Source organism: Rhinolophus ferrumequinum, chromosome 23 (assembly GCF_004115265.2).
Source record: "Rhinolophus ferrumequinum isolate MPI-CBG mRhiFer1 chromosome 23, mRhiFer1_v1.p, whole genome shotgun sequence".
Lineage (NCBI taxonomy): Eukaryota > Metazoa > Chordata > Mammalia > Chiroptera > Rhinolophidae > Rhinolophus > Rhinolophus ferrumequinum.
The window spans coordinates 22466560-22483043 of NC_046306.1; the positions used below are offsets into that span (position 1 = coordinate 22466560).

The 16484-nt window shown below is 47.9% G+C and overlaps 1 protein-coding gene across 3 annotated transcripts in view; it reads right to left on the reverse strand.

The window, feature by feature from the left end:
- Positions 1-857: 857 nt before the first annotated feature.
- The window catches only part of HCK (HCK proto-oncogene, Src family tyrosine kinase), a 35030-nt gene continuing 19403 nt past the window's right edge, over positions 858-16484 (reverse strand). For 2 of the 3 annotated variants that reach the window (XM_033094889.1, XM_033094890.1), the window contains exons 6-13: positions 15359-15462; positions 14761-14910; positions 14294-14446; positions 12531-12710; positions 11670-11746; positions 7057-7210; positions 5083-5214; positions 858-2315 (exon numbers count right to left, since the gene is read on the reverse strand). In XM_033094889.1, the coding sequence (XP_032950780.1) occupies positions 2113-2315; positions 5083-5214; positions 7057-7210; positions 11670-11746; positions 12531-12710; positions 14294-14446; positions 14761-14910; positions 15359-15462 (1153 nt within the window). In that variant the 3' untranslated portion in view covers positions 858-2112. The remainder of the gene's footprint in view (positions 2316-5082; positions 5215-7056; positions 7211-11669; positions 11747-12530; positions 12711-14293; positions 14447-14760; positions 14911-15358; positions 15463-16484) is intronic. The other variant, XM_033094891.1, reaches the window with a different exon arrangement.

Genomic DNA, 16484 nt, shown 5'->3' on the forward strand with positions numbered 1-16484 from the left:
CTAAATCAGAGTGGAAGGCCGTGTAAACTGATAGAGCAGTAAGGCATGAATTGACTCCTTGATCTTGTCCACATAACAATAGGCTCTTGAGAGCATGTCTTAGTCAGCTATTTCTATAATAATACTATGTAACAAAACAACCTTCAAACTCAAAGGCTTCTAATATTAAGCATTTATTCCTCTCTCACATGTCCACAGGTCAGCTGGGGTTCAGTTGATCGAGGCTGGGCTCAGCTGGGTTTAACTGCAAGTGGCAGATCGGGTCCAGATCTGCTCTCCATGTCACACATCTTTCTTGGACCATGTTCTTTTCAGGGCAAAAAGCTGGGCGGCAAGCCAGCCCCATAAGCACAGTTTAAGCCTCTGCTTACACCGCTCCTTCTGACATCCCATTGGCTAAGGCACATCTCATGGCTAAGCTCAACATCAATGGGGCAGGGGTGTCCATACTCCCCCTGTGGACTGCTAAACAGTAATTCAATGTACCACAATCATGAGTGCAAATTCTTACCACAGGATCCTGGGCTCTGCTTTCAGATACCCAAAGACACATCCCAAACCAGAAAGCAAGAGAGAAGTTGAATTACCAACTAGGTAACTTGAAACACTGATAGCTTTGTTTTCCACTGTTCTTATACCCAGTTCCTAAGGTTAGACTCTGTGCTACTTGGGGGTACAGAATCAGTTCAATATCGGGTTCCACGGGACCCTGACAGGTGCTGTGATCTCAGTCCTTCAGGGAATGCAATTATGTAGAAAGGTATCATTTGCTCCCCACGCCCCTGTCACCTCTTCTCATTGCTCCCCCGACAACAAAAGCTAACTGCCAGGGACAAAAGCTGTCTCAGGTAATAACCTGAGACAACATGCAGGAAAGGCCCACTGCCTCATTGTCTTCTCTGCTTCCTTCCCATGTCTCCTTCCCCTCCGCTGAGAGCGTCCCATACAGGGTATCAGATACCTCTCAGGAATCACATGTCCAGACCCCAGGATTCCTGCATTGGTGGACACAATATGATCAACCGTGATGGCTTCTTGGCCATGGGAACTGCCCCCCGCACTGGGGGACACACAGACCAACCAGCTCACATAGCAATGTGACTTGGAAGGAAAGTCAGGGTCCCAGATCGTGAAGAATCATTCCTTTCATCCTGGCAGACCCAGATCCTTAGACACAGAAACCCATCCAGCATCCCAGCACCAGGATGATAGGCAGAATGATGCCCCCACCCCCCAAAAAAAAGATGTCCACATCCTAATCCACAGATCTTGTGCAGATGTTACCTTACATGGCAAAAGGGACCTTACAGATGTGATTAAGGATCTTGAGCTGGAAGATTACTCTGGATTATCCAGGTGGGTCCAGTGTAAGCACAGGGGCCCTCACAAGTGAAAGAGGGAGGCAGCAGACTCAGAGTCAGAGAAGGAGGTGTGATGACTGAAGGCAAGGAACCACAAGCCAAGGAATGTGGCAGCTGGAAAAGCCAAGGAAGTGGTTTCTCCTCTAGAGCCTCCAGAAGGAATGCAGCCCTGCCCGCCCACTTCAGACTTCTGACTTCTGGAACTGTAAGATAACAAATCCGTGTCATTTTAAGCCACCAAGTTTGTGGTAATTTGGCACAGCAGCGATAGGAAACTAACACAGCAACTACTTGGGGGCAGTTAGAAAACTGAGTATTGAACCGCACTTCTCTTTGCTCTGTTGGCCTCGGGGAGGGGCCTTCCCCCTTTCTGACGCGCCATCCAGCAAAAAGGCAAGTAGATAGTCAGGAACTGGAAGAAACGCTGAGCTGTCAGGAAAGCCTTTAGCATTTGTGTCTTTCTTTTAAATATTTATTTCATTACTTTTAAAGTTTCCTATCCAAACCACAGCTGTAAGGGGAATCCAACTGTCCCAGGCAATCGAAATATCAATTTGGGGTCTCCTGAAAAAAAACAGATTGTGTATCGCTAGAGTCAAAAAGATTGTCCAGTTCAACCCACCCACTTGACAGGTGAGGAACCATGGCTGGAGCGAGGGTGGGTGTCTGGGAGTAGGAAGGGTGAGTGGGCACCAGGCAGATGGTGCTGGAGCTACCTCACAGGCATCTCCTAAGCGTCTGGTCCCACCCGTCATGGCTGCTGTTGGTACTGACTCTCTGTGGCTGTGTAGAAGTCATCGAGCACACTCTGGATGTATTCGAAGGTGGGCCGCTCCTCAGGGCGGTTCTTCCAGCAACGAGTCATGATGTTGTAGAGCTCCTCAGGGCAGTGCTCTGGCCGGGGCATCCGGTACCCACGCTCCAGTACCCGGATCACCTCAGGGTTTGACATTCCTGAGAAAGAGCCATGGAGTTGAAAAAGGAGGAATGGGGACGGGAGCCTGGGAGGGCAGTCACTATTGCCTCCCCTACAGCCATCACTCCCCACTTCCTAATGGGAGCTGAGCCCCTCCCAGTGCGAAAGCCAGATACTCCCTTCCCCAGCCTCCCCTGCAGCAAGGGCAGAGGCATGGCGTCCAGTTTGGGCCAGTGGGAACTGAGGGGGAGTCTCCCTGGAGACTTCCAGGAAAGGTTTTCTTCCCTGATGAAGAGCCTTAAGAGGACACACACTTCCTCCTTCCTCTGGGCACTGTGAGACAATGTGAGCCTTGCAGCTGCAGCAGCCATCTGGCCACAGGAGGAAGACAATCTCAGAGGAACTAAACCAGAGTCCTCAGAGCTGCTGAGGGGCTGAACTAACCAGTCACCACGGCCAGACCCCTTATTACGGGGAACGATAACTTGCCTATGGTTTCCACCATTCTCTCAGTCTGTTATTTGGTTACTTGCAGCCTAATCCCTCCTGGTGGATACAGGGTTCCAAAACACACTGCCTGGTTTTTCCTGGTGTGCTCTCAAGAAAAAAACAGTCACGTGGCCAGACTGACGTCACCCTATGTATGAGTGGGACCATTTCCTTGTTCAATTAAAGCTTGTTAGTTATCCTTAAGAACAGCCATTTAACTGTCTGTGACCCCCGATTTTATATTATCAATGTTGAACTCCAAACTCATACATCCAAGTGCTTCCTTGAACTTCTTTACTTGGACGTGTACCAGTCACCTCAAATTTAACTGGGTTAAAACAGAACTCTTGAATTTCTATTCCTAGACCATCACCCAGCTGCTCAATTAAACCGCGAGAACCATCCTTGATTCTTCCCTCTCCCTCACCTTCCACATCAGCAAGTCACATTCTTTCTTCTTTTGAAACATAGCACGCACCCATCAGCTTACGTTTTGTCACTATCACCACCTCTGCCTGTGCCACTGCTGTGGCGGCCACCACGTCCCCAGCCCCCCGTCCACCCTCCATGCTGAACCAAAGCGACACTTGAAACATGGAAAGCAGATGATGCCACGTCCCTGCCCCAAACTCTCCAACAGCGTCCCCATACTTAGACTAACACCCATTCACTCTTTACCATACCACGGGCCCTGACAGAACTGGCCCCTGCCAACCTCATGGTCTGCTGTCTGCTCTCATACCTTATCTCCAGCTACCTGGCTTCCTTGCTGTTCTTTAGGCACACCTCAGGCTGTGAGAGCTGGCAGTGCCTTCTACCTGAAATCCTTCCCCTCGATCCTCACTCAGCTGCCTTTCAGGGCAAATATGACCTGCTCTGGCAGGAGCTCACAGTCCAGAGGAGCCCATGTCACCGCCCCTCTCACACCTCTGTTGCATTTCCTTCTCAGTAGCGCTCTCCAGCTGAGAGTGTCTGTGTAGTGTGTGTTCCTCCAGGCTAGAACGTGAGCTCCTCGCGAGTGGGGTCCTCGTCTCTTACTACACCCTCAACGCCTAATGCACGGTAGGAATTTGACAAAACTGTTGGATAAACAGTGTCTGCATCTTTTGCTCCTAATCTTCACATCCAGCTTTGCAAGGTAACATCAGGACCGATGTTTTTTACAGGTGAAGACACTGAGGTAGAAGTGAAGCGAATTTCTCAAAGTGTAATAGTTGATGGGCACAGGATTCAAACTCAAGACTGTTTATATAAAAGTCAAGGACTTTTTATATGCGCCTTTCCCCTCTTCCCAGTGTTCTGGCTACAAATATCTCAGGAGACATCCCAAACGAAAAGGAGCAGAGAACATTATTTACTGAGTTCTGGGCAGTCCACATGGTGGGTGTATCTTTGTTACCCACGTGGTCTATCAGTGTAGGGGGCTGGCCCCGGGCATGCGGATAAACTCATCCGTTCCACAAATAGTCACGAAGCACCCACTAAGTGCCAAGCACAAAGGCAGGCAGTGCAGACACACCAGTGAGGAATAGAGACATGGTTTCTAGCCTCATGGAGCTCAGAGTCTGATGGGGAAAATATTAAACAAATATTAGGTTGGTGCAAAAGTAATTGCGGTTTTTGCAATTTTTTTTTTTAACCTTTTAAACCACAATGACTTTTGCACCAACCTAATACATAATGATCAATTGTGATGAGTGCTCTGAGGGAAGCAGGGTAAGGTGTTATGAACGAGAAGCCCAGGGGACCTGTACGGCACTTTAGATAACCGGGTGGTGGGTGCTGCATGAGGTGAAACTGGAGAAGCAGCAGGGGCGGGATCACGCACGACCTCCAGGCCATAATTAGAGTCTGGGATTCTGTCCTAATATAATGGGAGACCATGAAAGAGAGGTGAAGAAAGGGACAAGATCTCTGTCACCATTTTAGAAAAATCCCTTTGGTTGCAAATTGAGAATAGCCTATTGGAGAGAGGAGAGAAAGCAAGGCGACTGGTTAGGCGGCCACTGCACCATCGAGGTGAGAGATGTGGGTGGGGGCCGTGGAGTTAGAAGTAGGAAGACTTAGCAAGTGTTTTAGACTCAAATACCCAGAACCTTGTGACTCCGTGGGTGCGGTAAGGGCTGAGAGGAAAGGAAGGGCAGAGGACTTCAGGCTTAAGAAACCGGCTGGATGGTGGTGCCTTTAACTGAGGTGGGGTGAGTGAGGAGAGATTGCAGGTGAGCCTCAAGGACTCCATCTGGGTGGATGCACTACAAGAGAAGGGAGCCCGCTGGGCCCCCGGAAGCTGCCCCACACTGATGCCGCCTTCCCTACCTGGGTATGGGATCCGGCCATAGGTGACGATCTCCATCAGCAGGATACCAAAGGACCAGACATCCGACTTGATGGTGAAAGAGCCAAAGTTAATGGCTTCAGGAGCTGTCCACTTGATGGGGAACTTGGCCCCTGCGGGTTGGACAGAGCAGAGTCAAGGAGAGCCTGGGGGGCAGTCAGGGCTGAGTCTCTGCTAGGGGGAGGGGACAGGACAGGGCAGAGCTGCCCACAGCTGCCCCCTGCAGAACTACGATTTCCCTCAAATCTGGTCTCTGCGGAAGCAAGGAACATCCACGCCGAGGCAGATGTCTAAAGTGGCAGGGGTGGGCAGAGGGGTCTGGGGCATGGCCGGGGAGCTCCCTCTCCAGGGCCACCTTATTGATTGACCTACGACTCCTGAAGAGGGGAGTCTTAAAAACTTTGAGGACAGCAGGACTTCAGGGGGTCTTGAGTCCAGGTTGCAGCTGATGCTTCAACCCCATCACTCCTGGCAATGGGGAAGCAAAGATTTTGGCCCTGGCCCCTGAGGTTTCCACCCGTCACTGGGTACCTCCCCTTTTACTCCTTCACTCTTTCCACCTGGTTTGGGATGGGTTTAGTTAACTTTTGGTTACCAATTTCTAAATTCCATTGTCTATAGGATACATGCTCTTTGGAGTTTGGTGAGACCAGCTTTATGACTGAGTACACGGTCAAGTTTTGAAAATGCTCTATGTGGTTTTTTTCCTCCATCCCTTCCCTCCTTGGGATTAAGAGAGTTTTCTTTATTTCTGCTTATCTTCTCCTGGTTTAGAAATTATACATTCTACTTATTCTTTTAGTGGTTGCCCTTAGTTTAGATTTTTTATTGCATCATAACAAACATGAAATCAAGTGCACAAACTTTTCATATACAACTTGATGCATTTTTATATATGTATATAACTTGTAATCACCACTCAGATCAAGATAAGGAACACTTTTGGCACTTCAGAGGCTCCCTCGTGCCCCCTCCCAGTAAGTAACCCCCCAATCTAGGTAACCGATATGCCGACCTCTATTGCCATAAATGAGTTTTGCGTGTTTTTTCTTTAAAAGCTTTAATGAGATATAGTCACAGGTCATAGAATTCCCCCATTTAAACTGTGCAGTTCAATGGTTTTTAGTATATTCATAAAGTTGTGAATTTTAGAATATTTTCATTACATCTCCCCCCTAAAAAATCCATAGCAGTCTCTTCCTATTTCTTTCCAACTCCTCATCCCAGAACAGGCAACCATAGATTTGCCTATTCTGGACATTTCATGTAAATGAAATCATACAGTATGTGGTCTTTATGTCTACCTTCTTTCACTAACACGATGTTTTGAAAGTTTATCCATGTTTCACACGTGTCAGTACATCATTCTTTTATGGCTGAATAATATTCCATTGTATGGATAGACTACATTTTGTTTATTTGTTTATCAGTTAATGGACATTTGGGTTGCTTCCACTTTTTGGGTCTTATGAATAATGCTATGAACATTCATACATAAGTTTGCTTGTTTCTGAATTTGATATAAATGGAACCATCCAGCCTCTACTTTTTTTTTGGTCTGATGTCTTTTATTTCGATATTGTGCCTGTGGGAGTGCACCATTTTGTTGCATGTAGCGTTGGTCTGTAATTTTTCATTGCTGTATACATTATATTGCTCGAATATACCACAATTTACATATCCATTCTCCTATTTATGGACATTTGGATTCCTCCCAGTTTTTGTCTATGACACATAAGGTTGCTCTTACACTTAATTTCAATACACACTCACCTAGCTCAATCTGAAATCAGAGTCACTGCAGGCCAGGACGCTGTACCCAGAGGGACGGCGTCACACGTAATAATGCACAGCTTACACCGGGACAGACCGTTGCGTTTACCTCGCACTTTCACAGGTCTCGACTCTAAACACTCACAACCCACTCAGGTGGTCCCCTCGGCAGCATTCCCTACCTTCCCGAGCCGTGTACTCGTTATCCTCAATGATCCGCGCCAGGCCGAAGTCGGCAATCTTACACACCAGGGACGCAGAGACCAAGATGTTGGCAGCCCGGAGATCTCGGTGAATGTAGTTCCTCTGCTCGATGAAGGCCATGCCCTCCGCAATCTTCACCCAAAACAGAGACACCCTCATCTTCAGATCTGGCCCAGCCCAAGCTGGGTCCCACCCAAATGCAGAAGAGGTGTGTCCAAGTGTGAGAAAACAGGAAAATGGGTGCCAGCTTCCCCCTTCTTTGTGGGAGGGTGCTGAGCTTAGGCTGACATTTCTCTGTCTGCCCATCCAGGTTGGGGGGATTCTCAGGACCTGGGTCCATGGGGGGGCTTCTCTGGAGTTCCGAGACTTCCAGAGAATACTTCGAGGACAAAGCAATGGCATTATTCTACAGGACCTGCACACACACACCGGGAGACGATGAAGAGTCTTCATCTCCCACCCGCTTTCTGGGAACAACCTAGGAACACATCAATGATGCTGCAGCTCTTAGATGCTGGCAACTTCTTCATCCCCAAGCCTGGCTGGGAAAAAGTATTCACTCAACAAATATCCACTGGGTCTCCTATGGGTGTCAGACGTTACTTGAACAGGTGGGGAGCCAAGCAACGCCCGTGCAGGTGGTAATAAGTACCATAAAGAGTTGAGGTTGGCTGATTGTGAAGGACCTTGGAGGCCAGGAAAGGAGGTTGGATTGTGTCCTGAGTATGATGGGAAGATAGTAGAAGCCTTTGAGCAGGAATGTGACGTCTGATATATATTTTAATGTAATCATGGCTGCTGAGTGAATAATATGGACTGTGTAGAGAATTCTTATTCACAATGGGGACTTGGACCCCTCTGATGGAAAGATGTGGAATTTTCCTTAGAGACATTTTTTACTTACGAGGGTTTGTGCCTCAACACTCATAAAGAGGTTTGTGATTAACCACCAGACACCCAGCAAACAGCTCTTATAATTTACAAGCTGACCTTCGAGCTCCTTGAGGAAGATGTTCTCACAATCTGTGTTTTATAGAGGACCACTTTTTCCAGATCACACCAAGAATATTCTGAATGTCAGACTCAATCCAGTCTGTGGATGTACAATCCCAGTGCCCCATGCTGCCTCTCATTATTGCAGAACTCCAGTGCTATGGAGAAGTGCAGCTGGATGCAACCCGGTAAGGTTATTTGGTGGGGTAGGAGGGTCTAGCGAGACCAACTAAACCAAGGCACCAGCCAGCTCAAGGTTGGAGGAAAGCGGGTGACACAGTTGCAGGAAGTGGCCAGCAGGGGGCACCCTTGACTGTTGGCACTGAGGTCTAAGGTTCCAGACTCCAACAAAAACCTGGGACTTCAGATTTTGTTTGAGGTAGCCTGCCAGGGGTCAGGTGAGACAGGGGGTTGTGGGATATTTATAAGGAGTCATTAGAGGAACAGTTAACCATAGTTATTACCTTAATGGCAGACACTGTAGCTTATTCATTTATTGGAAGATGTTATTTAAACTTATATAGCATTTGCTCTCTGCTTTGGGGGGAGATATGATTGCCATCAGCCCATTTCACAGGTGAGAAGCTGAAGGCCAAAGAAATAAGTAACTGGTCCAAATGGAGACCAGGATTGGAACTCCGACAGCTGTGCTCAGGATCTATGCACTTATCCATTGCTCTAACGGAATTTTTTGCCTTTTATTTGGCAGAGCAGGTAGGAATGCTGGTAGTTCCCATTTTAATACCCACTGTCAGGCACTCCTATGATACCGATTTTCACATGAGCTCAGTGGGGCAGGTGGAAATAACCCCACTTAGAACACTAGAGGATAATGTCTAAGTGACTCTGGAGTTGGGCCAGCTCAGCTTGAGCACCACAGCTCTGTGGTCTCAAGCAAGCGACTCCATGTCTCATTTTGTTCTCTGTAAAATGGGGACAAAAGAATCTGCTTCCAAAGGGTTGCATGAGGATTAATTCTGTAAGCTTGTGTCAAGGACTTAGAATGGTGTCTGGCACATGAGTATTCACTTCATTGGTGGCTGTTAATGCTTCCTGTTGAGGAAAGTAGCTCTCAGAGAGGTTAAGCAACTTGCTTAAAGCTACACAGGCAGAGCTGGGATGAAAGACAAAATTCCATGCACTCCTAAGCCCATATGCTTACAGAGCAGTGCTCCTCAAGGTTTTGTCAACTGCGTGAACAATGGATAGGTTTACTGGACGCAGGGTTGGTCCAAGAATTGGGGGTTGATCAGGTGGTGAGATTTCATGACCACCAAGTGCGCTGCCATGGTGTCAGGCTTTGGAACTTGGGTTTCTTCCAAGTATCAGGGAATCACAGAATCAGAGCTGGCAGGGCCTGAAGGGGTATTCCAGTTCTTTAAACTGAATCCTACTGATACCTCAAGGACAAAACAAAGGCTACATACCAGCCCCTGTTCGATCAGAGCATCTCTGTTTCCACCTACTTTAAGATATTCAGCTACTATGTAAGATTTCATTTGACCAACAGAATTGTGCCTAAAAAAATCATGTGCCTCAAGTTTTCAGAACTTGAAAACCACAGATGTGGTCCCATTCCCTCATTTGACAAATGAAAGGAGCAGAGACCCAGAGCAGATCCAAAGTGGTGCCAAAGCCAGGTGGTGACAGGTCTGGGGCACCCAGCACTGTGCCAATCTGCCTCTAGGACTGGAGGCAAAGACCAGGTTCCCAGGTTGGCTCCTTCCTGTCCCTGAGCCCTGAGTCCAGCTCTGCTCCTGGATGCCCAAGGGCCTGGTACCTCTTTCCCTCCCTTGGTTTCTGTTTTTCCACTTGTAAAAGGGCAGAATGGCTGTTGCTCCAGTCATGACTCTCCCCCTTCCCGCAAGGTTTTTGCCAGTTTGATGGTTATAATTTAGCAACAAGTTAGACTATTGTTTTCTGGGGACAGGGGCCATTAAAGTCAAACTGCCAGGCCTTAATTTCCATGTCTCTGGTATTCCAGGCTCTGAAAGGTAAGGCCTTTTATTATACCTCTGACCACTCCCACCCCTGATGTGCATATTCAAATGAGCTCTGCCACAGGCATCTCCAGAAGGGCCAGCCCTAGGCCTGGGTCCAGGTCTCCCTTAATGCCCACCAGGCTGCAAACCATACCCCCTTCCTGCCCCTAGGCATCTCCAGAAGGGCCAGCCCTAGGCCTGGGTCCAGGTCTCCCTTAATGCCCACCAGGCTGCAAACCATACCCCCTTCCTGCCCCTGGCTCAGCTATCAGACCCAGCTCTTTTGTTTTTCTCCTTCGGGCTTTGGCATGGGCTGTTTCTTCTGTCTAGAACACCCTTGCCTCTCCTCTTCATCTGTCCAACTTCTACTAATTCTTTCGGGCTCAGCCAAGAGGTCACTTCCTCTGGGAAGTCTTCTCAGATTACTCCTGGACCAGGCTAAATGCTCCAGCCATGTACTCCCATAACACCCCTTTTCTCCCTGTTTTCCCACAAATAGGAGAGCATGAGAGAGGATAAAAGTAAAAAAGCACTCAGGCTGAGGGTGAGAGGAGCTACAGAGAGTAAAGAGAAGATAAGAAAGAAAATGGGGTTTGAAGAAGTGTTACCGGGATTTGTGTACAATATTGTTTTGCTGGATACTGCAATTTTTTTTTTTTTTTTTTTTTTTTTTTTTGCCGACAGTTGGGTCATATTTCTCTAAGCAATTCAGTTATTCAATATCTGTCTTCCCGTCTGGACTGTCAACTCTGCGAGGACAGCAATACTTTCCATTTTGTTCCCTACTGTATCCCCCAATTAACACAGTAACTTAGGCAAGAGACTTAACCTCACTGGGCCTCAGTTTCCTCATCTGTACTCATCTTCTTTATACTTCAATGTCCTATTCTGTAAAATGGGCTGGCAATTACTTACCTGTGGCCAGACTGTTACATCGGTGGTGCCCAATTAACCGTGCCTCTTGGATTCATGCCCGTGGGCAGTCCCCTCCCACACTGACTCCCCTGGGACTCGCTTTGGCCATTCGGACATTGGCAAGCATGGTGCAAGCAGAGGCTTCATCAGCACTCGCACATTAGGGTTTGGTCCCTTTGTACACTACCTCTTGAACCTCGCCTCCATACTGTAAAGAAGCTCTGGTTGGACTACTGAGTGATGAGGGGCCATTTGGAGAGAGAACCCGGAGGATAAGCCACCACCTCAGACATTTAGCCCCAGGCAAGCTCTCAGCAGGATGCAGCCAGGTGAGTGACCTCAGTTTCACCATGTGAAGCAGAAGAACCACCTACCCAACCCTAGTCAACCCACGGAATCATGAGAAATAATAAATTGTTGTTTTAAGCTCCTAAGCTTTGCGGTGGTTTGTTGAATAAGAAAATTTTTAAAAACCTCATGCTAGAAGGTCAATGTGAAGACTAAATGGGTTAGTACATGTAAAGCACGTACAAGAAAAATGCTTTTATACAGAGTACTCAACAAATGTTAGCTGTTATTGTTGTTATTATTATAGTATGTGGTCACGAAGTATGTGCTAAGTATGTGCTGAATAAATCATTCATTCCTTTGCCCCTGCCTCCCCCCACCCTGCCCCCAAATTCCCCATTAGCCTCTCTCACCTGGGCTGAGAAGTCGATGAGTTTTGGCAATGGCTGCTTGCTGCCTTCTTCGCTTTTCAGGAAGTCCAGCAGGCTTCCTGTGGGGGAGGGGCAAGCAACCTTGACTATTCTCATTGTTGATGGTTAAAATTGTTCCTAGTGATGGATTTAAATAAAAATGTTTATTTACCATTCCTAGTGTTTGAAAAATAGAATCTGAGTGTTTTTATGTGACGTTATGATTGCTAGACTGGTTCTTTGACTGAGACAACTTTCTGAGCCTGGACGACGAGGGCCATGAGTTAATAAAGCTGGCGTAATTGTGTGTTTAGAAATGAAAACAGTTGTAAATTTCAAATCACACTAAATGAGGTTGGGTGAGATGTTTCTGTTCATCGGAAAAATGGGCAGAGATTGAAAATGTTTGTGAAATGGTGGCCTGAAAAAACCCATGTCTGAGAAATTCTGGATCGTGGGTGGGCGGGGGCGGGGGAAGCCTGGAACCGATACTTTGTCGAATCTCTTTTCCAGAACATTCGTCTACACCAGGAAGGCCGCTGAGGGGGGAGTTGCCCTGGCCTCTCAGGCTCACAGCAAACCCATAAGCCTCTTCTTGCATCACCCAGCAGGGCTCTGCCCTACTCGCCTCTCCTGGTAGCTTTGTGTGCTCCCCTTGCCCTGGCGTCACCTTAACATGATTTCACCCGTTAACCAGGAGGGCTGGGCAGTTGCGTATTAAGGTGCTCAGTGAGTACTTGTGAGAACAGCTCCTGGCCAGACTTGGAGCATCTCGAGGGCAAGAACCACGTCAGGGTCACCTCTGAGTCTGCAACTGACTTGTATGAGCCACAGGCTGCATCCTCAGCCCCCAGAACACAGCACCTTTGGCCATGAACTCCGTGATGATGTAGATGGGCTCCTCCGTGACCACTGCATGCAGCTTCACCAGCTTGTCATGCTGCAGAGTCTTCATCAGGTTCGCCTCTGCTAGGAAGGCCTCCACAGACATGCTCCCCGGCTTCATCGTCTTCACGGCCACCTTGGTGTGCTTGTTGTAGGTGGCTGGAGTGGGATAGAGAGTGGGAAGGGCCAGCTGCAGACTTGCCTCCTCCAGAAAACCTTCCCTGCCCATCTCAGCCCTTAGAGAGGGAAGGGGAGACAATGGGCTTTGGCTCAGGCAGACATTAGTTGGAAGGCTGGTTCACCACTTCCTAGCTGTGTGCTCTTGGGTTAGTCACTTAACCCCTCTGAACTGTGGTTTCCTCATCTGCAAAGTGCAAATGATCAGCACTGCCTTTGAAGGGCTATTGTAGGAATTAAAGAATAACCTCAAAATCTCCCTCAGATGATGTCACACACACACACACACACACACACACACACACACACCACCTTTGTCATTCACATATACACACATCTTTGCTTAAAATTTAAAAATTTTTTGCTTAAAATTTTTTAAAATTTATAAAAGAATTTTAATTAAAACATTTTTTTTTAATTAAAAAAATTTGCTTAAAATTTTTCAATCTGCTCTCAAAACAAATAGTCTCATCATGGTCCACAGGCCCTTCATGATCTGGCCTTGCCTACCATGCCAGCCTCATTATCCACCAAAGTCCCCCTTGCCTTTTGTGCACCAATCAGCCTGCATGTTCCTCAGCTCCTCCAGCACCCAACTCCCCCTCACACCACAGGGACTTTGCACATGTTGTTCCCTCACCCCACCCCACTCCTACGTCATCTTGTAAATCTCACAAATGCTGTTTATGAGCATTTATGAAGACAATCTCATAAATTGTGTTTCCATTTTTTCCTTGGCTGCTAGGAAGCTCTAATCCCGATTTACAGTCTTCCTGTAGTAAGAGTCTAAGGCCTTATACAGTATGTTTTGTTTTATAACCTCATGACTCAGATCTGTCTTACCTTTCTCTGCCACACTCTCTTATTCAGTGCCTGGCACATAGCAGGCTCTCAATAAATGTAGTTGAAATACAAGGCCTCTAAACTTATTTTCTCTGGCTGAATTGTTTGCATCTCTGTAAGTTGTCTTCACTCCCATTTGGAACATGGTGGAGTGTCAACACGATGGGGTGCACCAGGCACTGGGCCAGGCCGAGTCTACACCACAATTCTGCAAAGCAGGCATTGCTGTTCTCGTTATTAGGGGCAAGACAGCAGGGGTGGAACGTGCGTTTTTGGTGCCCCACAATGCCCTGGTATGGCACTAGGCACATGGCAGATGCTCAGAGCAGCTTGTTTATCAGTTGCCAACATTGAATTCACCTGAAAATCTCCAAGCTGCCTTTCCATACTCTTAATTTTCGTCATCCTAAGAGGTCTCTGGTTATCTCAACCCTGAACTGATAGATAGTCTTGGCTCCATGTGAGGGAGCGGATTCCTCATCTAGGACTCCTGCTTCTCAGAAGGAAATTTTTTACCTCAACAGGCCTGGCCTCAAAGGCAAATCAGTGTTTGCATGGCAGGACAATTTGGTTTGCTATCAGAGGAATTGCTCCTTTATGGTTATTATTCAAATCTCTCCTTCTGCCCTGGTTGGCATGCCCACTTTGCCTCAGGCTTTTCCTGGAAGCAGTGTCCTTCCTCTCTACTCTCTCCCCGCCACCCTCTGGCCCTGGGTCCTTACCCATCCAGACTTCCCCAAACTGCCCAGCTCCAAGCTTCTTCTCCAGCTTGAGGGATTCCCGGGGAATCTCCCAGGCGTCTTTCTCCCACGGCTTCTGGGGCTTGGGGGACACGCAGGGCACTGTAAGCTTCTGGCAGAGTCCATCGCTCCCTTCTGGAACAAAGCCCCTGGTCAGTCACGGGCAGTTAGCTCTGAGTTACCAGAGGCTTCCGCTTCTCCCTGCCGGTCCACTGCTTCTAGCCAATGTTCCAACACATTGCCACGATCAGGGACATTCCCAAGAGAGCAGGGCATGATGAGATGCCACATCCACCCTCCTGCTCAAGATTGCAGGCCTAAGATTGCAGGAGAATCCAAAGCAACTATTTGTCTGGGGAGGGTCAGGAATGGCTGAGCAGGCCTCAGAGGCTGCAGCACACCCTTGACTAGGGTCCAGGAGACCGCCCCCCCCCCCGGGCAAGACTTACTCTTGTAGTGGGCCACCAACTCCTGCAGGGTGCTGAAGGTGCTCCGTGGGGAGATGTAGAAGCCCCCATTATCCAGGGTCCGGATCTTGTAATGTTTCACTGCGTCCCTTTGCTGGGGGTCATAGTCTCGCACGGACAAAGAGTAGCTCCCTGCATTGGCCAGAGAAAGACCGCTCAGGAGTGGGACCTCAGGGGCCCCTCACCTTGTGTCAGCACCCTGACACCCCTTCCTGACACCCCTGTAAGGCCACCAGTGGCACCATCCTGGCACCTGGGCAGTGGAACACAAGGGTAAGAGTGGGCTGTGGAGTCAGGCTGCCTGCATTCTTGTCCAGGCTCTTTTCCAAGTGCAGCTGTGAGAATTTGGACGAGAGAGTGAGTACATCACCTGTCTGCCTCTGTTTCCTCATCTGTAATGGGATTGGTCATCTTACCTCCCTACCTCATCACACTGCCTGATGATTAAATGAAGCAAAGCTTGTAAAGTAGTTAGGATGTAAACAGTAAACGTTGGGTGTCATCATCATCATTATATCTATCTATTTATTTTTCCTATCTATCCGTCTATCTATTGATAGCATGAGGAGGGCTGGGTCACCTTTGGTGGTCTCGCTGTCCCTGATCATGAAGGAACCCAGCACGTTGCCCGGGGCCAGCAGTTGGCGCTCTGCATCCTTCCGGCTGATGCCCTTAAAGAACCACCTGGTGGAAAGGGGAGGAGATGGCATGTGAACCCCAAGTGGACGGTGCTGTCCAGCTCACAGGGGGGACCAGGATACCAAGAGCCTGGTTTCCTGCAGCATGGATTTTCCTTAAAGATTCTTTGGGGAAAAACAACCATTCTTTTGATATTAAAACAGACATTTTACCAGGATTAAATCCAGTTTGCTGAGACTAATACTTACGCACACTGGGGACCTTTCTTCAAGAAAAACAACACGGCATTACACATACAAAATGCCCAGGGGTCATTCCAATGCCACCCAATGGGAGGAGTAAGGTGATAGACAGAAGGACAGAAAAACTGAGTAGGAAGATACAGCAGTCTTAACTAACTGTGGTCAAAATCTTACTTTTGCAAACTTCATAAGAACCTGTGGTATTCCTCTCAGGTGTTAGGGTATGAGTTTTGTCAACTTCACAGTTTACCTCTACTGTGTATACAGTATTGAATATAAGTCGGCATAAATTTCTAAGTGAAAATGCAAGATTTCAAATAATTTTAAACTCGGGACCATATCCTTGGATCTTCATTCTCCCAGGAGATGTGGGATATTGGGAAGGAAAGTTCAAGCAGCAGCAGTAGGGTGAGGAGTGATTCGTGTGCTGTCATGGAAAAAGCCCCAGACCAGAGGTCAGCAGGTTTTGGTCCTGCAATTGACCTACTGTGTGACTTTGAGCAAGTTGCTTTCTCTCTCTCTGGGCCTCTGTTTCCTCTGTATCAACTGGGGAGAAAGACAGTTGACCCGACAACTCTGTGGAATCATTGCCCTTATTATCCCCATTTGATAGATGAGGAAACTGAGGAACAGGGAGAGCAAGTAACTTGTCTGGTGTCATACAGCTGAGAAGTGGTGGAGGCAGGATTCAAATCCAGGCAGTCTAACTTTAGAGCCCAAGCTCTTAATCACCATGCTGCACTGCCCTCCTGCCTTCTTTGCTTTCCTTTTGTAAAGTGATTCATGCCGCGTTACAGGGTATACAGTAAGAACGGACTCCCTGGA